Source organism: Mangifera indica, chromosome 19 (genome assembly GCF_011075055.1).
Source record: "Mangifera indica cultivar Alphonso chromosome 19, CATAS_Mindica_2.1, whole genome shotgun sequence".
In the NCBI taxonomy this organism is placed as follows: Eukaryota; Viridiplantae; Streptophyta; class Magnoliopsida; order Sapindales; family Anacardiaceae; genus Mangifera; species Mangifera indica.
In genome coordinates this window covers 12626427-12651479 of record NC_058155.1, presented here as the reverse complement: position 1 = coordinate 12651479, position 25053 = coordinate 12626427, and the positions used below count along the sequence as shown (strand labels likewise).

At 34.9% G+C, this 25053-nt stretch overlaps 4 protein-coding genes across 6 annotated transcripts; 1 reads left to right on the top strand and 3 right to left on the bottom strand.

Annotated features, from left to right (window-relative positions):
* Positions 1–270: 270 nt before the first annotated feature.
* Positions 271–2068, bottom strand: LOC123202739 (NADH dehydrogenase [ubiquinone] 1 beta subcomplex subunit 2-like). Of its 2 annotated transcripts, none has more exons than XM_044618827.1 (4): positions 1894–2066; positions 1477–1522; positions 1338–1394; positions 271–540 (listed from the first exon to the last, which is right to left on the bottom strand). In XM_044618827.1, exons 1-3 carry the CDS (start codon positions 1998–2000, stop codon positions 1338–1340), a joined length of 210 nt encoding a protein of 69 aa, XP_044474762.1. In that variant the 5' UTR covers positions 2001–2066; the 3' UTR covers positions 271–540. The 2 variants fall into 2 exon arrangements, with proteins under 2 accessions (XP_044474762.1, XP_044474763.1); XM_044618828.1 differs by lacking the exon at positions 271–540 and adding an exon at positions 744–911 and having other exon boundaries at positions 1894–2068.
* A 2765-nt stretch (positions 2069–4833) lies between these two features.
* Positions 4834–10137, bottom strand: LOC123203354 (serine/threonine-protein kinase BSK1-like). Its single transcript, XM_044619696.1, has 9 exons — positions 9534–10137; positions 9293–9428; positions 8837–8970; positions 8649–8754; positions 7852–7937; positions 6731–6919; positions 5910–6074; positions 5716–5829; positions 4834–5294 (listed from the first exon to the last, which is right to left on the bottom strand). The coding sequence occupies exons 1-9, from the start codon at positions 9912–9914 to the stop codon at positions 5040–5042; spliced, it is 1566 nt and encodes a 521-aa protein (XP_044475631.1). The 5' UTR covers positions 9915–10137; the 3' UTR covers positions 4834–5039.
* A 4812-nt stretch (positions 10138–14949) lies between these two features.
* On the bottom strand, positions 14950–16955 carry LOC123203708. Its single transcript, XM_044620157.1, has 2 exons — positions 16147–16955; positions 14950–15851 (listed from the first exon to the last, which is right to left on the bottom strand). The coding sequence occupies exons 1-2, from the start codon at positions 16663–16665 to the stop codon at positions 15081–15083; spliced, it is 1290 nt and encodes a 429-aa protein (XP_044476092.1). The 5' UTR covers positions 16666–16955; the 3' UTR covers positions 14950–15080.
* A 2474-nt stretch (positions 16956–19429) lies between these two features.
* On the top strand, positions 19430–24010 carry LOC123203718 (WD repeat-containing protein DWA2-like). 2 transcript variants are annotated; one of them, XM_044620166.1, is made up of 13 exons: positions 19430–19529; positions 19605–19688; positions 19757–19889; positions 20382–20493; positions 20681–20780; positions 21101–21228; positions 21573–21642; positions 22034–22122; positions 22334–22394; positions 22698–22771; positions 22855–22928; positions 23008–23066; positions 23458–24010. In XM_044620166.1, the coding sequence occupies exons 1-13, from the start codon at positions 19485–19487 to the stop codon at positions 23497–23499; spliced, it is 1071 nt and encodes a 356-aa protein (XP_044476101.1). In that variant the 5' UTR covers positions 19430–19484; the 3' UTR covers positions 23500–24010. The 2 variants fall into 2 exon arrangements, with proteins under 2 accessions (XP_044476101.1, XP_044476102.1); XM_044620167.1 differs by having other exon boundaries at positions 19447–19529; positions 22334–22379.
* The last annotated feature ends 1043 nt before the right edge of the window (positions 24011–25053 follow it).

Genomic DNA, 25053 nt, shown 5'->3' with positions numbered 1-25053 from the left:
ACAATGGTGGCTAAAAAAATCTTGGAGAGAAATATTGATTTTTTAAATTTTGTGTGTAAAGAAATTTATTAAATTTTTAAACTTAGAAAGAAAAATGTGAGAAATTTTTAGTTTTTTTAATATTTTAATAAATAATAATTTTACTTTGACAATAATAACAAAATTTAACAGACAGATAAATATTTAGATTTTCAAAAGTTAACAGATAAAAAGTTGAATTTGCATCAAACCATGAGTGGGAAAAGTCATTTGGCCAACAATATAAAAGAATTCTGGATAATGCAATTCGCGATTCATTCAAATCCATTCACAACCTCACATAACATAGGAGCAAAATGTGCACAAATACATGTGAACTGGGAAAAAAAGGAAAAAAAGACCTTAACTAACAAATTAACATGAAATTTTGATCGGCATTATGTCCGTCACAAGAGTTTATTGAGTGAAACGAAACAAGAAGGATATTCCAGGTGACATTCGAACTATGGATTCCACTGAAGAGTCTTCATGGCTTCTCCCTTTGGCTTTTCAAATGGATTCCTGGAAACAATAGGATATAAGCATATATCTGATCTCATCCCACATACTTATGCTAAGAAAATAGACAGCTCAAAAAGAGCTACAGAAGATATTTATAGTGAAGCACTTATCCTTCAATTCAACAACCAATTAAAAGAATTCAGAATGTAACTTCACTCTCCAACCAAGGAAAATTTTCGGCAGGATGTGATAACATAAATAAATGACTGGATAACAACTGCCCTTTATCGAGAAAAACAACAGAGTGATGGCACAAAAGGCCTTACAACTGAACCATGAAATGACTATACATAATGGCACTTCAATTGCCAGCCAACTTCAGAGGTGGTCATCATAGCCGCCACCCCCAAAAATCTCTTAGAAGAAAGAACCTACAGAATCAATCCTAGATCTTAGTTTTGTATCTAAAGCCAGAACATATATGTAATAGCTGTTAAACCTTCATGCCTAATATCTGACACAAACATACATTGTAATGTCCATCTTTTGACCCTTTTTCCTAAACAAAGTGAGAGGTCAAAAGCTTACTCCTCATCACCAAGAATCAGATCCACTGAAAATAACCATATACAGTTCATACTGTAATCATAAAGCTCCATAAGAACTGGAATTACAGTTCATTCTTAAAAAAAATATTCGGTTATTAATAATCAACTAAAGCAGCAAAAATGCTCTTAGACAATCCACATGTAGCATCATAGATTTCTTAACTTGCAATTAAGTTATTTCACAATTTCATAAATGGAATTAGCTAATAATTCAGAACAATCAAACATTAAATTATTAGACAAAAGTACCTAATGATCATGCCCATGACCATGGTCATCATGACCCTCCCAAGGATGTCGCCAACCCTGAAGAGGAAAGAATGAAATTGAGATTACAAGCACCAAACAGGCTCAATCACAGGAAAGCTGAAGCATAATTGAGTTTTACCAAAACTACAGGACCATCTTGCTTAGCCCTGTAGAGAACCCAAAACCTGAAACATCATTCACTAACAGAGTTAATAAGGTGAAAGAGCACTTGAATTTAGCTCTTTAATATATCTCTAATCTCCTTACAAACCAAAACCACAGAAATGATAATAATGAGGTCGATTACTGTCATTTCCATACAAAAACTATCCTATTGTAAATTTGATACAATAATCAACATGAACGATTTCAAGTAGATAAATTGTAAAACAGACAAACTCAAAGGCATTCAGATCGGATCATAACTACGAATATGGCATTCAGCAACATGATAAATCTAATTTAAGAGTTCATTTAGAGCAGATTAAACTGAAAATGTTTAAATAAGATAAGGGTTTTGTTAAAATTAAACGAAAATAAGAAGCTAAGGAGATACCACATGACGGCGCACAAGCCCTTGCCGGTGAGGGTGTGCCATCGCTTAGGCTTATGCAAGGTCATGCCCTTGTACGTGACGCTCTCGCCATGATTTCCGCCTCCCATCTGTCTCTGCAAGAACTAAATCGAAGTGACTAGTGAAAATGGTCCAAGCCACATGTTTCCTGGACATGCCGCACTAAATCAGCACTCAATCCGCTGTTTTGGGCCACACGCTCAGCTTCGATAATGGGTTGTATTGGAAAAAATTTTGGCTTCTCTCTTACGAATTTTAGCTTAGCCCAGAGCTACTTAAGCAAAACCCACTGATGTTGTTGCAAACAGAGCTGGATTGGATCAGGCTCAGGATGAACAAGGTCCGGGTTAAGATTGATTCAAATTAAAAAATTCAGTTGGCCGAATGACTCTTTCCCACCCAAGGTTTGGTGCAAACATAATTTTTTATTTATTAATTATTAAAAATCTAAATATCCATCATTATGTTAAATTTTATAGTAATTACAAGGACAAAATTATTATTTAAAAAAATATTTTAAAAAACTAAAAATTTATCACATTTTCATCCCTAGGTTTAGAAATTTAGTAAATATCTCTTACCTAAAGTTGAAAAAACTTACATTATCCTTTAAGGTTTGTCCACCCATCATTGTCGATGGCCGGTGATGGCGACGGCCACATTGTCTCTCCCTCTCATTCCATTCCTAATCATCACCGACTCAAGAAAGCGGTTAACGAAGACACAAATCTCTAGCTTGATGAGCCAATTATTCTTTAGCTTTAGCTTAATTCATTCAAATTAGATATCAAACCATTTATAATCATCATTTAGTATACTCAAGAGAGAAAGGCCAATTACCACATTCAAACAAATTTCAAAATCTAAATGAATTCAAGAATATGCCACAAGCAAATCAAATTCATTGAGCTCAAGCCCTATGGACTAATATTTTTTCAGTTTGAACTATGCTTATTCGAGCCAAACGTTAAACTAGCTCAAGTCAAACCTATATTCAAGTTGAACACTAAATTAGCGCGACTTGAATCTGCCTCTATTTACCCGGCGAGGGGTGCAGTGCTGACTGCTTAGCCTTTGCACTTTATTTAGATATAGAAATCGTTGGTGGATTTTTACCTCTACAATCATTATTGTTGGAAGGCCTATCCGAATATATATCTATTTGCATGTGGCTTGTTAGCCCTGCCAAGGTTTCGATCGTGCATGGTCAAGAAATTCCAAAATACGCCCACGTCTGAAACCATCTCTTCTATCCAATCAGCACATGGTTTTCCATGAAACTAGACCTCGCAGCCGCTGCAACCACCCACAATTTCAACTGAACACACACTTATAAGTCCCACAAACCTCCTTGAGAAAGCTAGCTAGAAGTTCCAGTTCCAATTTTGCACCATGGTTAGCTTGAGAAGACTGATAGTCATTGCTTTGAAGTGGAAGAAAATGGCTGGCATTGGAAGAAGAGCGATTTCTCAGCCAAGAAAAAGACGCAGGCTAGTAGCCGATAAGGGCTATTTTGTTGTGTACTCCATTGATGAGAGACGTTTTGTGGTTCCTTTGATCTGCTTGCATACCAACATTTTCAGAGAGCTCTTTAGGATGTCTGAAGAAGAGTTCGGGCTACCAAGAGACGGGCCGATCGTTTTGCCTTGCGATGCTGCGTTCTTGGAATATGTCATTTACCTTGTTCAAAACCAGCTCTCGAAAAATATTCAGACGGCATTGTTGCTGTCTTTGGGCTCCGGCAATTAATAATGCTCACGGCACGCTGACTGCTTTTGATATGATGTGCATATATCTGAAGAAATTGTTTTACTAAAAAATTAGGTTTATACAATAGTAAGTCCGGGGCTGCAAATGGAACTAAGTCAAGACGAGGGTGGGGGATTGCCCAACTGCTTCAGGGGTGTTTTTCGTAACATCCACCCCCCAACGAGTCAAGTTTGATAACCTCATTGAAAAATCTTCGAAATCAGGGTTTTCCAATAACTTCAATTTTCACTATTTTTATAGGCTACTAAGACCTCCAGAGTGAAAAATGCCTGACAATTTTTGGAGACAATTCAAACTTCAATGAAATTTGTAGTACTCAATTTGAGTTGGAACATACTGTCGTCAGAATACTATTGACAAGGTAAACGGCATCATTATCAATAAAATAAATAATATCATCAAAAGAATAATTATATTGATCTCCATCTTAACTATTGAATTAGAGTTTTAATTTGAGATTAATTTAGTCAAAATGAATCAGTTTGGATCTGATCCAAACTACCAGCTCATGGTATTCAAAGAGGGACTTCCGGCAAGTTTTACTAGTAACTTGACACATTTCAAAAACAGAATCAGCTCATGTGGAAGTATTACAGCCATACGAAGGCATCAGAGTCATGAGCCCAGCTGGTGCCCTAACCTGTGAGTAGAACTGGAGGAGATCAACATTACTCCCCGTTGACATTCCTTCATGAGTTTGCTCGAACTCTAAGATAACTTGCATTGGAAAATAGTCGTTGAAAGTCTTGGAGTAAGCTGTTCTTGTTATAATCGAATTAAATATCATATTGCAAATAAAAAAGTTAATTTTTTATATTAATATAAATATTATACCACATATTTTTTTAATATAATAATAATAATAATAATAATAAAATAATTATAATTACCGTATCCCCATCTTGAAAATTATAATAGATATTATTTAAAATAACAAAATAATACTCATACCATAACACTTTCTTTTAAAATGTGTATTGATTTATGCCCTTAATGTTTATTATATCACATGACTCATTCTTGATATCATACCAATTTTCCATACATTTGAAGATATACATCACTTGTTGCCTACGGAGTAACGACAGATGTTAAGAACCATGGTCGCACCGTCAAATATCAAGTTTACATGGCATGATCCAACTTCGCATGTACACTATGAAAGACTGATTATTTCACTGAAATTGTTAAAAAAATAGAACAGTCGAGTAAAGCAAGTCTCTACCTCCCTCTATGGTACATTTTGCATGGAAAAACATTTTCCTACTTTAACCATACATAAACCCAAATGTTTTTTTTTTTCTTACAACAAGAGCCACAACAATTGATTAAGCAGAGTTACAAAGAATGTTAGTCACTCAAGAAACTCTCCCACCCCGTTGCCTCTTTTCTTCTAATGAAGCAGCCTCCTTCAACATGTCAGCTGCATCTTTGTGCATGTCTAACTTTGCAAGAGCAACCGCCTGCATGTAAAATGCTGTGGACCATTCAGGGTAAACACATTGTGCTTGCATGGCATCTCGGAGGGCAGCATCTGGCTGATCACATAGCAGATGGCAAAGACTTCGCCTCGCATACACTGTCGGGGAAACCATGGTTCCCACATCTATAAACTGCACATAGAAACAATAGAAATTGAGAAAATCCTAACGAATCACAATACAGTCTCATTTTCTTCTACCATCAAAAGTTGTTTTGCTCTGAAGAGATAGGGAAGGAATGGCAAAGATTTTCCACAAGAAATGTTTTGTCACTCAGCACGTTGTTACAATTGACTGAAGGCAGATTTTGATTTGCCATTTTAATAATTTACCCACTATGGGAAATTTGAGGCTTGCAATACTTGTTCCGGTGGCTGAAGTGTCACATAATTTTAATTGAATTTTGAGGTCTCAAAATTAGAAAACAAAAACTTCGTTATATTCTAGACAAACGCTTTAGGTCTAAAACCTAAAGCCGCCTAATCTCCACATCTAGTCTGGTCTTAGCACAGATCCACTAGTTTCTCAACCCTGTAAAGAAGTCTATACATACCTGAGAATAGCAATCTATGGCAGTTTTAAAATCTTTCTCCCTGAATGCCACATCGCCACGCTTTCTGGCCTCCAACATATCTCTCATTTGTTGGGTCCACTCTTGAAAAGATAACTAAACCAATCCATATTGAAGTAGAGATTCAGCACAGCATTCAGAATATAAATCTGCATGCATTTGGACAATTCAGTTACCTCATTGGTTCCTTCATCATCTTTGTAGTGTGTCAACACCAAAATCTGATGGATGGCTGTGAGGTCCCTCCGTGAACAAGCATCGCCCATTGGAGAAAGAGGGTGTTGAGGTGTAGGAGGTGCTTCCTCATTCCTTGGAATTCCTAGCATCACATAAGATGGAACCTGCACGCACAAATATATGAACCTCAACTTCTGGAAAAATGTACATCTCTCTTATCATGAAAACACCACTAAGTATTCCATAAACGCATAATCTGAAAGTAGGAGAGGGAAGAGGTCCAAATATCATAGATTCATGTATACACCCAATGAACAAAAATGAGAAGAAAAAATGCACCCTCTTCTTAAAAGACAGAGTAAGGTTACGAGAAGAAGGCTACAGTAGGGTATTTCTGCTAAAAAGAAGAAGCCCTTAGGAAATGCATAATCCCCATATGTAAAAGATCCAACCTCAGTTTTGTGAGTAGTAAATGAAGTTACAAAAGCAACCTGTCCCCATATATCATCGATTCAGCAAACACATGGAAGGAGCTAAAATAATTTCAGACACAATGAATATACAATACTTGGCTTAAAAATATTTTATCTAGCATTAAAAAAAAAGATATAGATGTCATGGCCAGTTATGATAAGTAGTGGATTGTTAAGACAAGATATAATGTCATATCTCAATAATTATCATAATTAAAAACACCAGCATCCAATCCAATAATCGGTAACTTGCACTATTGCTACTTGATAATTATGTATTGATTAGGAAGACAAGAAAATGATTAGGGTGGGCATTAAACAAGAATATAACAGAGCAGACAACCTACATCAGGTCTATTTTGCAGGGAAGCTAGTGTAGAAACAAGATCATTGGTATTTGGTCGCTCCCTGGGTTCATATTGTAAGCATTGTGAAGCAAGTTCAAAGACCACTGTAGCCTCTTCAGTTGAAAAGTTTCCCTCCAGATGTGAATCCATTAAGAGAAGAATATTTTTGCCGCGTATCATATCAAGAGCCTGTATACAAGTAATGCAAAAAATAGTACAAAAAAATCTGTAAAAATCAACCCTTACAGTCTCCCCAACTATTATAGACCATCAATTTCTCAGTTCATCATTCAGTTACAGCATCAAATATTCTCCTCCAACAAAATAGAAGCCAAGGTTGAAATTAATTGGTTTAAAGTTCAAATCAACCAGGATCAGAAATATCCTAAATCATTTAAATCAATATAAAGTTCAAGCTAACAAGAAACTAAGGCAAAAAATAAGCATAATTCAAGGAAAAGGTCAAAAACCAAGACAAACCACCAGGTATATGATTGGTGAACTAAAGCTCTTAGTCTTAGGAACTCTTGAACAGGGAAATAGCAATAAATTTACTACATATAACGACCAGAAAAAAATTCATAAGGCATTGTAGTTTTGAAACCTTTAATACTCTCATAGCTGGCAATTTATTTCACTAAAGGAAACAAATCATGAAGAACACTATATTATTTAGAGCAAAACCTACATCAATTGACCATTTTCAAGATATTATTTTGGAAATTATACATAAACAAAGCTCAAAAGAGAAATCTAGAAACAGATGCATCGGGTAAGATTTTTTCAGATTTATGTTGGAAACTACTTTTAGCATCACCCTTATGTAGCCACGTTTTTTAATCTTTTACTTCATCCATAGATCAAACATGTAAACCTCTTAAAAATATTGCATGACTACAAATTATTAGCTTGGAAGCAATTCATACAGGATAAAATATCTAACATTTATTTTCCTTTCCTCAGCTACAATAAATGACCAAATTGAATCCCCACTTAAACCCAGATCTTCTGCACTTCTGCTCATCAAAATTGGTGGAACAATGCATGATAATCACAAAATTAGATGTCCATTATAGCCTATTGACCAAAGCTGGTGTATGTAGGCATAGCAAAATACTTACATGACTAGGAGGAATATGCTTTCCACTGAGAAGATCCAAAAGGACAGTCCCAAAGCTGAAAATAACACTTTCAGGAGTAACCCTTCCTACAATATGCACAAATATATATATTAAACATTACAATAAGTCAAAAAGTACTTAAACAAACAACGAATCCAAAACCATATAACCTCACCAATGGGTCGGAAAGTCAGCAACAGAATGCCAGGCAAAATAATTGTTCACCAAATTTCCATACAGATAAAAGCATAAATGAATTAATGGGACATCATCATATATTTTAGCCTATGATGTCTATAATTTAGATCAATATGGAAAAAGAACAGAGAAACAAGACTAGGGAGACCACTTAAGAGCCAGGAAGTAAGATGGGGTACGCCTCTCTGAATCACAAATGTAGAACATAGATCACTCTTATGATTGTTTTAGGTCAATTGACCTTGTGAAATTAAACTCCAACACATGGAATTCAAAATTTGAGGGAAGTCTACATGAGACAAGTTGTAATGTCTTGAATAATTAATGCCAAATGCTAATAGCAATTATAAAGCCTGGGAAAAAAACATAGGCAACAAGAAGACGTGAAGACAGGAAACCCAAAACTGACCAATTGTAGGCCATATAAGTTCTGCAGATCATTCTGAGGTCTATTTCTACTTCAACAATATTGATTTGATCAATGTTTGTAAAGGATGCTCACTAAGATTCCCAAAACCAATGACTAAAAAATATTGATAAGCAAACATAACTAAATGGCAAGTGAAACTTACATAAAAGATATACATAAGAGTACTTACCATTCCGTAGATACTCTGGAGGTGTATAAGAAAGATTCGTGCTGTAACTTTTTCCATCTCTACTATTTTTCATTAATCCAAAGCATGAAAGCCGAGGATCACCATTCTGCCAAAACCAACCACAGAATTACCTACTTTATATCAGTCAACCCGAAATGACAGTATCCTAACCCACTTTATTACATTACCTCATCAAAGAGAACCCTATATGCATTCAAATCATGGTATAAAGGACGCCCTTCACTACTACAATAATCTAAAGCTTCAGCAATATACAAAGCAACTCTCAGACGCATGGCCCATTCAATGGTTTGATTCTCCCCTGTTAAGGAAGTAAAAAATGGTATAAGGAAAACAAAATGAACACACATGAGGCAGTAACAGTTGAGTACCAAATTCAAAGCTGAAGAATATTATCAACATTAGCAGAACATTCCAACACCATATGTTATGCAGCTTCACTCAAAACCTTATCACAACAACTTGCCAGGCAATTATTTCGTCATATGACAATAAATTACTTGGTTTTTCAATCCTTGTCTAACAAGCTGAGGCAGGGCTTTTATAATAACGATAATAACGAATTCTAAAAGAACCCAAGTAAATATTCATTCAAGTGATAGCTCAATTGAACGAAAACGTACAGTGGAAAAGATGTTTAGCAAGAGTATCATTTGGCATATACTCAGCCACTAGCAATCTCTCGTCGCCATCACAGCAATAGCCAATCAAATTCGCCAACCTGGTATGCCTCAGCTTCCCAACGCCCGACGCTTCGTCCTATTGATAAATAAATTAATAAATAATCGAAGCCCTAGAAACAAAACAAAACAAAATGAAAAAAGAATGAAAAAAATGAAATCAAAATTGTTAATAAATGCATACAGCGAACTGTTTGGGATCGGGCCAAGCAAATTTGGTAAATTTTTTAACGGCGATCCAACGGCGGTTATTGTTGCCGTTTTGAAGACGACCCTTGTAGACCACATTGGGAGCTTTCTCACCACTCTCTGATACAATAAAATCGGGACTGAAATTGTTCGTGGCGGCTTTAAGGTCAGCTAAGGAGAACTCAGAGAAAGCCGGGGTTCCTCCGGAGCCAGCGGCGGCAGCGGCGGCGGAGGAGGAATCGGTACCGTTAGAAGGCTGAGTGAGATGGTTGTTTTGTCGGTTGCGATGAGATTGTTGATGATGATGATGATGATGATGATGATGGGATTTATCGGCGGAGTCGGGTGCTTTCCAGGTGGATTGACAACACCCCATAACTCGGTCGGGTTTGACTCACGAAGAAGAACCCAGCTCAGCTGCGTTGGGTGAGTTAACTTGTCTGAGTCCGCGCTCGTGTGGGCGAGTGAAAAGAGAGAGATAGAGATCTAATAATCAGTGGAGTAGCAGCTTTCTCTTTCTTCTCATGACGATTTCACTTTCTTTCTTTGCTTCTGCACTGACAATAGACTCTGTCTTTATCTCTGTCTCTGTTTTCTTCTACGATACAATTGTCCTTTTTTCATCGTAAGGGGTATTTTTGTCCAATTACTCTTTTTTTAACTTCTATTAGTCCCCCGCTTACGCGCCAACTGCAACTTGCAAGGCAGAATATTACTCTTTCCATTGCCCCGCCGTGCCCTGCCCTGCTTGTTTTGTCCCCGCCAACTTGTCTGGACATGGCATTCACTTCCATTCAAACTGAATTAGAATTTCAGTTCCAAGATTGATAATTTAACTTAAGTGTGGCTCAAATTTTGCTTCCATGATTTTGTTCGCTCACCAAATACACTATATATTCTGTCGGTGATGTTATTTATCTGTTAATAATATTAATCGTTCTCATTAACAATTTCTAATGACATATTTGATTAATTTGAATAAACTCAAATTTAAAATAATTATTCAATATTTAAATCAAATTAAAGTTATTTCATATTTGAGTTTTATTCAAATCTAGTCTTAATTTTATTTTAATTCTTTTTTTGTTAAATTCAATCTGAAATAAGTTCAAACAATATTTAATTCAAAATAATTTTAAATATAAAATAATTATTTTAAGATTAGTGAATTAAGACTTGAATTAAATTTTTTTTTTTGAATTCAATCAAAATTAGATTAAATGCGATTCATTTCAATTTGAGATTAAATTTGACTGTGTAACTTGAATTGAATACTCTTCTTATAAAAAGAGTAAATTAATATTTCTCACTCAAAGTTGGACAAAATTATAATTCTTACTCAATTTTTAAACTACAAATTACTCGAAAATCTAATTCTATTTTTAAAGAATAATGAAAGATATATATTTCATTTATTTTCTTTAATAAAATAAAATAAAAAATAACTTATTAATGCATACACTGAAAATATACATGATCAATTAGAATTTCACAAGATAAGTGCAATCAGATTAATTTTGACAAATTAAATTCATCTAAATTGTCGGCAATTACAATTAGGTTAATATAATATTTTTACAAAGATAAAATAGTTAATATTAATATAATTATTTACCTACCCAGCATTATATCATAGTATCTTACTACCTCTGTTAAAATTTGGATAAATTTTTGTAATTTAAGAACTTAAAGGATGGGAACTTATAATTTCACCAAACCTTGGATGAAAAAAAATTTATTAAAATAAATATAATTCATTACTTTATATTTTAACAGATTTTAAAAAATAGTGAATAACAATGTTACGAATACCATCATTTAATTGAACTATGTTACAGGTTGAAATACTGAATAATAGTAGATATTTACTATGCACACATATACACAGTAAAAGAATATTTGACTTTTTAAAGTTAATTGGCATGAAAAGATTTGTGGGTTTGACCATTTATAAAATGATCCGGTGAAGGTGCGTTTGGGTTTGACAAATTTTTATTAAAAAAATTAAATATAAATAGATCCCCATAAAAATTATTATTATATCTAGGAAATTTGGTATTTAAGATAACAATGTAGTTGCGTGCAACGAGTGACAGTGACACTGATTGTTTTGAGTATGCCACGCAGGCAATTGTAACACGTGTCCTCCTGAACGACCACGAGGAGGAGTAAGCATTACAAAAGGGAAGGGATAGTGTAAGGTGAAGAATGACGTAATGGTCTCGAGGGTTTATTAGGGTTCTCCAGTAAAAAAATAAATAAATAAACAAACAAACCACCCAATATTTTGCCGACGAAACTGCTGACCTGTGAAGCCTATGGCGGTGGTGGTGAAGTGCACGTAAAGGAACCGGGACTTCTGAGAAAACGGTTAACGTCCCTGCCAGTGGAACTCATAAATTCAAAATACTGAATCGCTGGTGGCAAGTTGGGCCTGACATCAAGCCCAAAACCAAGCAATTGTAACATTGATATGGGGGTTGAATGTGACTGGAGCTTAACTCATTGCTTAGATCAACCGAATTGAGTGCCAAGTTCAAGTAAGTGATTAAATTCATTTTCATAAACAAATAGAGTTAGGAAAGTTAAGTTGCAATCAAGTCAAATTTGAACTTTGATTTACAAATTGTGCCAAACCCCATTCATCACGAGTTAACCTCCCAACTGCTTGTTTTAATCTCTTCCTCCTCCCTCTACCGGATTCTCCATGGTCTTATTCAATTATTGATTTTTTTCTGATGGAGGTTTCTGTCAGTTCAAATATGTCAAAATGTCGTCTTTATTTAAACAAGACTACTTGCCTAAATCATGTGGACTTTATTAAAAGGAATTTTCTTGAGAGGGACAACAAATGATGAAACATGCATGGCTTTTGGTAATCTACATATAATGAAAACCCAAAGTTATATCATTCAACTTTTAAAAACTTAAATATTTATTCATAAGTTAAACCCAAAATTTTATTCTTTGATTTTTAAAAACTTAAATACTCATTTATAAGCTAATTTTTGTTAAAAATTTTAGTTTGAGTTAGAGATAAAATTATCATTTATTAAAAATTTTAAAAATTAAAGTTTTATTATATTTTTCTCCATAGGCTTAAAAATAACACAATTGCTTCCTCACCTAAAGTTTTCAAGTTTTAAAAAATGACCTCCCAAAAAAAAAAACCTAGGGTTTTTTCCTCTTCTTTTCTTTGACCATCGGTAACTTTCTCTGTCATTGGTGAAAGAAGACTTATAAACTGAGATGTCGATGATCGATGAACGAACGCGAAGAATCTTTATCTTCGTTGAATCTCGTCAGACAATGAGAATCGACTTCAGACAAGGCTTCCACTTTTCAATTTGTCTCTTCTCGAAGTCGAATTGACTGAAAATGAAGTTGATTCAACGAAGATGAAGATTTGTCACATTTGTTCTTCGTCGTTGTTTGTCGGCTATCGATCTCAGTTTATAGGTCTTCCTTCGTCAACAAAAAGAAAGAAGAGAAAGTCGCCAATGACCGGAGAAAAGAAGAGGAGAAAAGCCCTAGGTTTGGGTTGGGGGGGGGGGGGGATGACCATTTATTAAAACTTGAAAACTTGGGATTGGGGCAATATGATATTTTTAAATCTATGGAGGAAAATGTGATAAAATTTTAATTTTTTAGTAAATAACGGTTTTATCTTTAATCTAAATTGAAAATTTTAATTAAAATTGGCTCATGAATAAATGTTTAGATTTTTTAAAATTAAAAAATAGGAATTTAAGATTTTACTATACCTCGGATGGATAAAGTCTTTTGGCCTTTCCAGAAACTCTACCAATTGAACATCTGTTTGATTGTTGGCTCACTCTCACTCACACGGCGTTGGTGGGGGCCTTTCATTTAAAAATAGAGGTGTCGATAGGTCGGGTTGGGCTGGCTCAGACTCGGCCCATCAGGCCGAGCCTAAAGCCCAAACAGTGATGGGCTTTCAGGTCGGGTCGGCCCATTAATATATGAAGGCCCAAAGCCCGACCCATATATAAATGGGTCGGGTCAGGCGGGGCTTTGAATATTTTTTAAACAAATTATTTTTCAAATTATAAAACATAAATAAATATATATTATAATAATATTCAAATGGATTGAATTCATTTGATACTTGATCTATTTGTAATATTTTGTAATGATAAAATAAAAATAAAAATAAAATTATAAACACAAAGAATTATTATTTATGAATTTAGATATCTTCTGAAAGATAATTAATGAGAGAAAATGAGATTGAAAATATGATAAAATAATTGAGATTAGAGATTTGTAAATGAAAGTGAAAATTAATTAATTAAAAAAAAAAAAAAAAAAAGGCCAAGGCTTCTGCTACAAGGTAGAAGCCAAACAAGGCTTCTGCCTTGCGGCAGAAGGCAGAAGGCAGAATTTCTGCCAACTAAAATTAAAAAAAAAATCTAAATAGTATCAGGCTGGGTTGGGCCAGCCCACGGGTTTAATATTAAAGCCCGATGCCCAACCCAATAGGTCCATGGGCCTAGCCCACACATGCTACAGTACCATGTCGGGTTTTCTCGTGCCGTGCTTTTTTTTCGTGCTTTATGTCGTGCCTCAATTCAACCCGACCCAATTGACGTGTCTATTTGAAAAGGTTAAACTTCAATCACGTTAATGGCTTATGCTTAGAACAAGAAATGTTCACACACTCCAAAAGTTAAGAAAGTGATAGCATTATCCGTGCTTGGTGTTAGTGGCCTTCACCTTCCTTGACCTATTAATCAATGTTTTCGCAGCTGCATTTGGATTGACCCGACAAAAAGTTTGTTCATAGGTTGATCCAGGTGATCGAAGAGGTAAATAAATAATATCAATATAATATAATTAAAATTTTAATATTATTTATTAAATATATATATTGATTAATATTGAATAATAGGTGTGTGTCTTCATGTACCTAGATTAGAATTGAATGTTAGATCAGTTCAAATTTAAAGAATTTAACTCAAACTTGCTTAAATAACAGTAAATTGTTGGAAATATTGTAAGAAAATTGTTGCTAAAGTAAAAGGAGCTGGAAAAATTGAATTTGTAACTATACATTGACCACTTCTTGATGACTCAATCCATATTCATCTTTAATTCATATAATTCATTTAATTTAACTTCTAATCAATTCAATCCGGCGATTAAAAGGAGTTTAAACTTATACATAATTCGGTGTCGGGATTTAAAACACAGCTCTTGACTTGATTGAACTCTTTGCATGGGACTGGAGATAAAAATTCTACTGCCAATTTTTTAATTATTTTCCATTTCATTCACATGTTGAAATATTGTCATTAGCAGCCGTTGGATTCGGCTCACCAAACAGGCAGCCGCCTAGACCGTTGAAACAGTTTGCCAAATTCCCACGACAGGAAAGTCAAAAAGGAATATTTACCAATGGAATATTTCCAATTATATTATATAAAATCAACAATAATTCAGAGAATCCACAAACACCCCCTCTAGTTTTCACTTTTTACACAAACAACCTCAGTCTCTCGACTCTTTGTGAACATGTCTTCTAAGCTCCTAAACCAAGCCCACATATATCCTCCGGCGGCGGAGCTGCCCACTCAAAAACCCGCTTCTTCATCTCATTAAAATCCTCAACACATTCTTTCTTTTTCAAATCCGCAAATCTTTTCCTTACCGACGCAGATTTCTTCCCAGCAACATTATCAAAAATCTTCTCCCAACCTCTCTCCCATTCGCCACTTGCATCACACAACTCAAGATTCCCGTTTTCCCACTCCGTCCAACTCCAACCCTTGTCGAGCGATTGCATAACATCAGCCACGCACTGCCCTCGACATGCCACTGTACACGGTCGGCACTTGGCCCCATTCAGTGGGCCCGGACTCGACAGCGCAGCCACGGGCACACCGAACCGAGACGGCGGGAATCCGTAGCTTCTGTCCGTTACGATGCAAAACGGAATCCGTTTTGTGAGGTAAGACACGTGTCGGGTGGTGAGTTGGGCCTTGAATGCAGTCTCCGAGTTGAGTTCGACAAACCCGGCCGCGTCAAGTTCGGGGATAAGAGAGAGGCGCGAAAGTGCAACTTTAGAGGTGTTGAAATCGCCAATGCCGAGTCGGTCGTTAAGACCACCGTAGACGGATCCGGGTGGGACTAGGTATTGGCCCGGAATGAAATTCTCTGGTCGTAACGGAGAGTTCCAGTATCCATCAACTCGGGTTCGGACTATCCAATCGTATGTGAAGTTCATTCTTTTTTTATACGTTTCGATCATTTGTAGACACCCTTCAACGAGATTGAAGTACTGCAGCAGACCCTGAATGGTCCCCACAAAAAAAGAGTTAATTGACAATTGTAACCCATTATGAGATAAAACAGATAATATTAAGAACACGTGTCTCGAATCACTGATAGGAATTGCGCCGGCCCAGAAGTTTGGACGGCTGTGATTATTCGCCACACTATTCAACAAAATAAGAGATGATTCAGTCCTTCGCTGGCTAGAATAATGAATAGGTGGGCCAATCAAGAAATGCGCAGCTGGAGTCACATTTTCTGAAGGAATAATATTTGAATTTTATATTTTTTTTAGTGAGGGAAGAAATGAAAACCTGGATGCCATTTGGTGAGTTGGCGGCAGTGAGAACTCGGACTTGAGACTCAGTCTCGTTCAAGTGTTCAGGGTTGAAGATTCGAACCGATGTCAGCCTGGGCACCGCCTTCAACAATGAAAACTTGTAAGCATTTCTGTCCATCGGACTGTGCAAAAATAGGTCCGCGTTTGGATAGACTTTGAGAACGTTCTCCACTATCGACGGTCCGGTGAGTTCGAACCTCCTGGCCCCACCCACCAAACAAACAGCCATTCTCGACCTAAGCAACTCGTCTTTCCACTGATTCGGGACCCCACTCAGCGGCGAATTCACGAAATCGGATGAATTAAAAGCAGGCGGCTGGGCATGGTCGAAAATGAAAGATCGGAGAGAAAAAAATGAGTCCAAAGGTGTAGAAGACAGAGAAAGAAAGACAAGAATAGATAAAGGAGGGATTATTAACAAAAGCCGACGACGATCAAGATCTGAAACCCATTTAGCTATCTGCATAATGACTTTTTGGGGAATCTTCAGCATCTCTTTCTATCCTCTGTCGATTCGTTCTTTAGCGAAACTGTTTGGATTCGGATTCGGATTCAGATTCGGTTTCGCCCATAAAAGATATTAACAGAGGTGGTGAGATCTCAGAAGACACAGAAAAGAAAACGAAGCGTTGGCTTCAGTGGCTGTAATTGAAGATGACATCGCCTTTTAGCGTGATATGATTAAGTTAGGTGGTCAGTACAGAACCGTCTGGGCTTGGCTTTAGATACACGGAACTCGAGTTTAAGTTGAGAGCAAACAAGTTATTCAAAGAGGTACATATTGAATCGGAGTTAAATCATTTTTTATTTGATAATTTATGTACCCTGTACGAATCTTATCCTCTTTGAATTGGTGCGGAAGCAGGGATATACGCGAGTTAAATCTGTCTCAAATAGGTTTAAAATATTTGAATTAAGCTACCAAATCGAGTTTGATTGTGGAATCAAATTCGAGTCACTTAAATTCGGCTCCTGAGCTGAGTTTGAGTCACTCGGTTTGGCTTCTAAAGTGAATTTAAATTATTTGAATTCCGACTCTTAAATTAAGTTTTTACACAATATTGATTAATTCGTGAAGTTTGAGAGTTTATAATTTAATTTAAATAAAATATTAATAAATTTTTAAAATATTTTATTTATACTATTTAAACCTTATCTTTAAACTAAATTTATAAATGTAATTGATAATTATATAAATTAATTTTGTCTCAAATTCAAATTCAAATATAAGGTTCTACTGAACACGCCAATGTATACATAAGGCGGAAATCGGCTTGACTAGTTTCAATCCCTAAAATTTCAACATTCATGTCGCACGTTCTTCTTTTGGTTTTATTATGCAGGAGTTACACATTGATTAGAACAATGATAAAAAGTAATTACAGAACAGATCAACGACACCTTGCAATGCCCATTTCGTCAACTTCCACGAATTGATTGCACTTCGATTTTCAACACCATTTCAGGGGCATGAAAATTTAAGAGAGAAACAAAAGTTCATTACAATACGTTATTACCATAAATGGATCAAGCATCTGCTTATTTCCATACTAGTGATGACATTTCAAGCATGCATCAGGGGGTTAGTCGTTCGGAGGTAATATTGTTAACAACATTTTATCTTTAGGTAAAGGATTATTTTCCACCCAAGTCTTAACTTAATATGTTAAAAATTTCCGTTATTACAATCAACGAAAATTTTGTGTTATTCTGGTGACAACACTTTGTCTAGCTGATGAAACGTTCTTCTTTGATGTCTGGACTATGAAAAATGTTTCATCATCTAAACGCCGTCCTCTTGATATTCTGACCACTGATAACTCATCAAATTTGTTAATTGGAAAAAGTTTTCAAACCTTAAAGGGGTAAGTGTAAGTTTTTAAAACTTAATTTTAAAAGGGAAAAGTTAGTTTTTCAAATTATATAGGTAAAACGTTATCGTTTTTTATGGTTTTAAGGTTTAATATAAAATAACGATTTTACTCTTATTTTTAACATAAATTAGTTTATATGTGAGTATTTAGGTTTTTAAACTATTATAAGTGTCTCTTTGAGATTGATCTAAAACTTAGCTTGAAAATACTCTTTTACCCTTTATCTTTTGTTACTAATATTATCTAGACTCCAAGATGTTTAACACATATTTTAATTTTTTTACAATTTTATCTAAACAAATATTTAATCTAATACATATTAGATTAATCAAATATAATAATATTTCATATTCAATTTTAAAGGTATTTAAATAAAATAATATTTTAATATATTTTTATTATGATTAAAAAAATAATTATTATTTATACATACTAATTTTGTCAAACATTGTGAGAAATTATGCTCAATAATGTTTCAGGTAATGTATTTTTGTGTTAATATTTCATTGGTAGCAATAAAAGATTACCCAAACCAAATACATCATTAGCGTTGAATTCCAATTCTATTGAAGTTAAGCTTGAACAAGACCTATTTGAAATCAATCCAAAAATAAAAAGGTTAGTTCAAGATTAATGAATTAAAATTAAAAAAAAAAAAAACATTATATTCGATTCTATTTGACTCAAATTTGTATATTTAAATTGGCTTGAATTTAGTTTATGTTATGTAAACCAATCCAATCTTTGATTAAGTAAATTTAAACTTGAATTAGAACTTGAACAATTCAAATTAAATATAGTGTTGCTCAAGTTTATAGATCTAATGCATGATTGATCGATTGATTTGAATGATATAAGTAGTGAAAGTCAAGTTTAATGAATGATCAGATTCAGACTTGTATCGAAAATGGTTTTGGTTAAAATTTATATCTTGATTAATTTAATAGATAGCCAAACTGATGATAGATTAAATAAACATTACGCCAATATCCAATTGACAAAATCATTAGTTGGTGGTATGTAGTGCTTGTTTTTCACCAAATGTTCCCCGACTGGAGTGCCAGCAAAAGCAAAAATTTTCGCTCTCCAACTTCGTGACAAGTTGATTAGATTGACTCAACGCTTAAACTACAATTTAACGTGATTCATCTAGTTTAACTGTAAGTTGATCTGGTCCAATAGCTAATTAAAATTTAAGTATTGATTCAGACCAAACTGACGATCGGTCGGTTGAACCAATCCAACAACCAGCCCAGGTTACAAGGTCCGATTTAATGGGCCATCTCATCGGTTGTGATCCTTGAAGAAGCAACGAATGGGCTGTAAAAGGCCCAACAAGTGCCAATGTTATAATTCATAGACAAATCCAGGAAGAACAGTCTACGAGAGAAAGCATTGGTTGTGGGTTGGGGTGGCATCAGCACCTGGAAGTGTAAGAATGCAAGGAGGATCATCTGGCATTGGCTATGGTCTCAAATATCAGGTTCGTTTCAATTCTCTCGCAGAACAGTAAAACCTGATTTAGAAATTGCAGTCTAAATTTACAATCTATTCACAGGCTCGCTGCATTTCGGATGTTAAAGCTGACACTGATCACACTAGCTTCCTCGCTGGAACTCTCAGTCTCAAAGAAGAAAATGAGGTTTTGATTTTCCACATAACTTTTTGTGATATTTGGTAATTAGATCTAATGAATTTAGTATTTACCAGGTACATTTGCTTAGGCTTTCATCAGGCGGAACCGAGCTCATTTGCGAGGGTCTGTTCTCGCATCCTAACGAGATCTGGGACCTGTGTTCTTGCCCGTTCGATCAACGCATTTTCTCAACCGTCTTCTCCTCTGGTAACTGACTGATCTGTGTTCTCTTTTCGTATCATTTGCAGATTTAGATAGAGAAGGATATGACTGATAGATTCCGCGGAAGAATAATTGATTCAGATGTAAACAGATGATTGTTGTGAGAATTAACAGCAAAAATAAACGAAAATGAACTGGGTTTGTATTGATTTCAGTCTATATTTACGGTTCTAACGAGCAATAGCATATCCTTACAAAATACAAAACCACCTCCACATGTGTAGCATTCGCGAGGCTACATTCTCTTCCCCATAGTTCTCAAAATATTAACTCCCCCCACCGTCATGCACTTTCCCTTTTTATTCCCTTCCTCTAACTGCCCAAGCCTTCTCCCACCATATGATCCTTGTTTTACAAGTGTTCTTCAACTGCTTATGTGCCAGCCTTAGTTGATTTTGTGTTTGTTCCCCAGCCCTGTAATTTCCTCCTGGGGTACACATGATCCCTAACAGGCTCTGTTAACATTTTGTTAATAAGGTGAATCATATGGAGCAGCAATATGGCAAGTCCCTGAGCTGTGTGGTCAGTTAAATTCACCTCAGCTGGAACGAATTGCCGAACTTGATGCCCATGTTGGTAAGATTAATTGGTGAGTTTGTTATCCTGATTTAACTATACACATATTTTTTATAGTATCAATTTACTATCTCTTGTTTTGCCTGTCAGCTTTCCTTTGGTCTTGTATAAATATATGATGTCTTTTTTGGAATGCATTTGCTTTATGAGAGGGGCGTATTTTTTTGTTTCCTTAACGTATATAAGTATATCCTTGACAGCATTCTTTGGTGGCCATCTGGAAGACATGAAAAGTTGATTAGCATTGATGAGGAAAATCTTTTCTTGTGGAACTTAGATTGCTCCAAAAAGGCTGCCCAGGTATAAATTTCACTGTGACTCACATGTCAGTTTCTAGTTTTGGTTAGTTTCAAATTAATGGTGTGATAGATTCAAAGGCATTGCCAACTTAGCTGCTTACTGAGATTGACTTAATTTCAGTGGATTAGTTATATGTGTTATTATTCCCTTTTTAATTTTTTATTTTTACATGTGGAGTTTCATGTGAAATTTTATGTTTGAAGATAGTTGAAAGCAATTTCACACTAGTTGCCGTAGAGTCATTTGCTCTTTATCATATCATAATTAAAGCTTATTAAATCTTTTGCTGATACTTATTCAGATCTTTTCTGGAAATCAAGGTACAATCCAAAGAGTCCTCTGGTATGCTGCACTACTTATCTGGTGGGGCATGGGATCCACATGATGCAAATTCTGTTGCAGCAACTTGTGAATCATCGGTCCAGTTTTGGGATTTATGGACGATGAAGTAGGTTATCTTTTCATACCTTTACCTTTTCTCAGGTTAATTTTATGAATTAATTGGTCTATCCATATAGTTGCTTTTAGCCAAGTTCCTGCTTCTTCTATGGAAGTAGTAATGCATGCCAATAATTCTCTTTTTTCAAGTATTCTCTTTTATTTTCTGATAAACTTTTAATAGTCCAACTAGTAAGTTTTCTTTTTTCAAGTATTGACAAATATTTTTGAGTTCTTTAATTCTCTTTTTGTTCAGAAAACTGGTATTTTGTTGTCTGATGTTTCTTCTTTATACAAGGCATGTTTATTATTTTAGGTTTAACTGTGGCTAAGAGCAGAACTATAAAATTGCAGGAAGACAAATTCAATTGAGCGTGCTCATGTTCGCAATGTGGACTATGACACCAAGAAGAAACATATACTTGTAAGATTGCTGCTTTGAATGTCCCTAAGTCCGTTCAGTTGTTATCCTTGTGAATTTGTTATTAAAATAAAAATTAATCTTTTTGTTGGAATTAATTGCTTTATAAAAGAACTATCAAGCTTAAATAAGAAGAAAGGACTTATTTTAGTTCTAATGGAGGACATATTAATGCCTAAAATTACTCATTTGATGTGGGTTTATAAGTTGTGGAGGTCGTATCTCTTGATACTAATCCTTATAGATGCTTGCTATTGCTCTTCTAGAGAGGTCAAATTTTCAGTTCCTGTTTATACTATTAATTATCAGAAATTTAGAAACTTCTGTTTATTAGGGAACATAGAAACTGCTGTTTATACCTCTTTGCATAATAACACGGCTACTACTGCAATAGGTCACTGCAGCAGATGAAGATGGGATACACATATGGGATCTTAGAAAGCTGAAGGTACCTATCCAAGAGCTCCCTGGACATGCACACTGGTAATACATTTCTGTACTTAACGGCTCTGTCTTCTTTTAATCATTCTCCTGCATTGACAAAATCCTACTTACAATAAGCATCTGTCCGTGAGTGTGGGATAAAATTATTTCCTGCACATGACTTTGATTTTCGTTTGTTCTATCCATTGTAAATGAGATTCATATTCCAGTAGTAGTTTCTGATCGTACACCTTTTTGAAAATTTTGGCAGGGCATGGACTGTCAGCTGTAATCCTGAATTTGATGGCCTCTTATTGGTTCTCTCTCTCTCAGTTATCTTCTTTTAACACAACATTTACAAAAGCGGATGAAAAATTCATTATCTTTTGGTCTAAACTTAAAGGGCAAAAGTATCTTAATGTTACTCATCTTAGTTCTTTGACAGTTTAGCTATGATTCAGATTACATTGAGTACCATTCTTCATCTATATCATTCAAGCATAATTAGTGTGACACTATTGAAGTTATGCTCATGATTTGGGGAAACTATATCTTCTGGTCATTGCGATTAGATCAATGAAACAAAGTACTGTGTTTGATCTTGAAGTTATTTAGGCATTTTTAAACTGCTGCAGAGTGCTGGAACTGACTCAACTGTCAATTTGTGGTTGACTTCCACGTCTAGTGGTGGTGATCTGCCATCTGAAAGGTTCTCATTTTTAGTTATTACAATTCTCTTTGTTGCATCTTATTCTGGTGTTTGATTTATATTGGTTATTTTGCTTTGGACAGCTCAATTGAATCACCAACTCAAAGGGCTAATCCATTAGTTAGTTCATATAGTGACTATGAAGACAGTGTATATGGTAACTAATGCAGACCTCTGGTTTTATGTACTCTGTAAATCTTAAACTTAATTTGACCAGATTTTGACTTTAACCACAGGCCTTGCTTGGAGTTCTCGTGAGCCTTGGATTTTTGCATCTCTGTCATATGATGGGAGGGTAAGACATTAAATTATCTTTAATAGTGATAGGGCGTTTTAGGAGATTTATTTCCTGAAACAAGAGACAAAACTTTTCTATCTGTGTTTCAAATTCCTTTAAGATATTGTGCTCCTAGCGTGGACCTTAAATTTTAATTGATTTGGATGCGTATTTCTTGATGTCAATGCATCGTGATCTCATGCCTCAAAATGTTCTTTCATTTTAGGTTTGTATTTTATGATGTTCAATTCCATATATATGTTTTGCTTCAGTAACTTGTAAATAAATTTGATAGATAGTGCATGTTTTTACCTACAAGATGTGAATTTGACATCTTCTTGGTGGAGAGTGATTGCAAGTAGATTTTCTGCAGATTCTTATTGACTTTAATATTCTTTGTGGACTACAGGTAGTAATAGAATCAGTAAAGCCTTTCCTTTCTAAAAAATGAAGTTGAACAGAAATCGCCCCTTCACTTCTCCTGTGAAGCTGGTTGGTCGTGTTCATCCCTTGTCTGGTTGGTTTTCATTGCTTAAGAGAAAGATCAGAGAACTTCATCTGATAACCAGATCAATTAAAGCCAGTATGGTTGCAATAATGGATCAAGGGGGACGGTAGTACCAAAACAGAAACTTCCATGAAGAACTTGATGTTTTGAAAATCTATTTGCAGATGATTGTGGTTTCACTAACATTCAAACTGTTTTCAAGGTTTGTACCAGTCATCAAACCTATTCTAACATACAGTACCATCCGCCTCCAGGTCACCAACCCAATAAATTGTTCTGTAAGTTAAACCATTTTGGTTTTAATTACTCTTCTGTTGTTTTGCCTCTCTGGAATGTTCAACTAGACTTGGTTGTACAGTTCATTGGGCGCTCTGTTTAAGATTGATCTGGTGAAAGACCTGTATTGTGCCTTTTCGCTCTTTGTTATCTATATAATGAGTGTGTTTGAACTCAATTTTATAATCCTAAATTGCAGTATAATGAGGTAAAATTCAGCTGAGATGTATTGCAGGGTGATTGCTTTTCGGCTTTCACTGGAAAATGATTTTGATTGTTGTTGATTTAAGATAGCTCTCCTCTTAATCAATGTTATTAGACTTGGGTTTTGGCCCAGTTAATGGGCCTCTCTGCAGGCCGATTGGTTCAATCGGTTTGGCAGATTGGTGATATTAGCATATCATAATTAAAAATTTAAATCCAGTTTATTGAATATATTTATTGTTTATTGAATGATGTTGAACTATAAATATTTCAAGTCCAACTGCATTTGTCTCTCTACACCCAGGTTTGGAGTTCAAGTCTCTATTCTCAATTTTGAGTGAATGATGCCAACGTTTGTATGTCAGATTGATCTAATGGTTGAATCACGTTAAAACAAGTCCTAATGTTGATTTGAATCAGATTGGTCATCGGTTTCAATCAGTTTGGTTTGAGTTTTAAATATTGCATCAAATTTGGCCTGAACATTAAAATATATGACAGTGAATATATTATTCGGTTTTTTTTTTTTTTTATATATATTTTCTCCTTTTATTGTGTAACGTGGTATCTCATTTTACCGTGAATCCTCTGACACCTTTTCACAACACGTTAGCTATAAAAAAATAATTAAATAATTTAAAAATAATTTTAAATTAATAGTTAGTTATAATTGCTATAGTTGTTTTGTTGGTCAATAGCAACGCAAATACGTGCCTATGAATTGCTATAGTTGTTTGGTTTGAGAACAACACACGATATCACAATGCCATTGTCAGCAATTGTGATTAAGGGTGCGTTTGGTTGACGGTTTTTAAATTTATCTTTTACTTCCTTATTTAGTTTATCAATAATAAAATATTACGGTAATCTTCTATTATCAATACTGATGTGACAGGTAATATTGGTGGTAATCTGATTACCACCTTCATCTTAGGTATTTAAAGATTACTGGGGAAATCTTGAGTTTATTATAGAAAAATTATTATTTATTAATTTTTTAAGATAAAAATAAATTTA

What these genes read in the sequence shown, in the direction of transcription:
- LOC123202739 (XM_044618828.1), bottom strand. Translation starts at nt 2,000, where the DNA reads ATGGGAGGCGGAAATCATGGCGAGAGCGTCACGTACAAGGGCATGACC. An exon ending in GGCTTGTGCGCCGTCATGTG is followed by an intron (nt 1,523 to 1,893) that starts GTATCTCCTTAG and finishes ATGATGTTTCAG; the next exon opens with GTTTTGGGTTCTCTACAGGG. An exon ending in AAGATGGTCCTGTAGTTTTG is followed by an intron (nt 1,395 to 1,476) that starts GTAAAACTCAAT and finishes TTTCCTCTTCAG; the next exon opens with GGTTGGCGACATCCTTGGGA.
- LOC123203354 (XM_044619696.1), bottom strand. Translation starts at nt 9,914, where the DNA reads ATGGGGTGTTGTCAATCCACCTGGAAAGCACCCGACTCCGCCGATAAA. An exon ending in ATAGGGTTCTCTTTGATGAG is followed by an intron (nt 8,755 to 8,836) that starts GTAATGTAATAA and finishes TGGTTTTGGCAG; the next exon opens with AATGGTGATCCTCGGCTTTC. An exon ending in CCATAGATTGCTATTCTCAG is followed by an intron (nt 5,295 to 5,715) that starts GTATGTATAGAC and finishes TTCTATGTGCAG; the next exon opens with TTTATAGATGTGGGAACCAT.
- LOC123203708 (XM_044620157.1), bottom strand. Translation starts at nt 16,665, where the DNA reads ATGCTGAAGATTCCCCAAAAAGTCATTATGCAGATAGCTAAATGGGTT. An exon ending in ACTCACCAAATGGCATCCAG is followed by an intron (nt 15,852 to 16,146) that starts GTTTTCATTTCT and finishes GGGACCATTCAG; the next exon opens with GGTCTGCTGCAGTACTTCAA.
- LOC123203718 (XM_044620166.1), top strand. Translation starts at nt 19,485, where the DNA reads ATGCAAGGAGGATCATCTGGCATTGGCTATGGTCTCAAATATCAG. An exon ending in TGGGATTTATGGACGATGAA is followed by an intron (nt 21,229 to 21,572) that starts GTAGGTTATCTT and finishes ATAAAATTGCAG; the next exon opens with GAAGACAAATTCAATTGAGC. An exon ending in CTCCCTGGACATGCACACTG is followed by an intron (nt 22,123 to 22,333) that starts GTAATACATTTC and finishes AAATTTTGGCAG; the next exon opens with GGCATGGACTGTCAGCTGTA.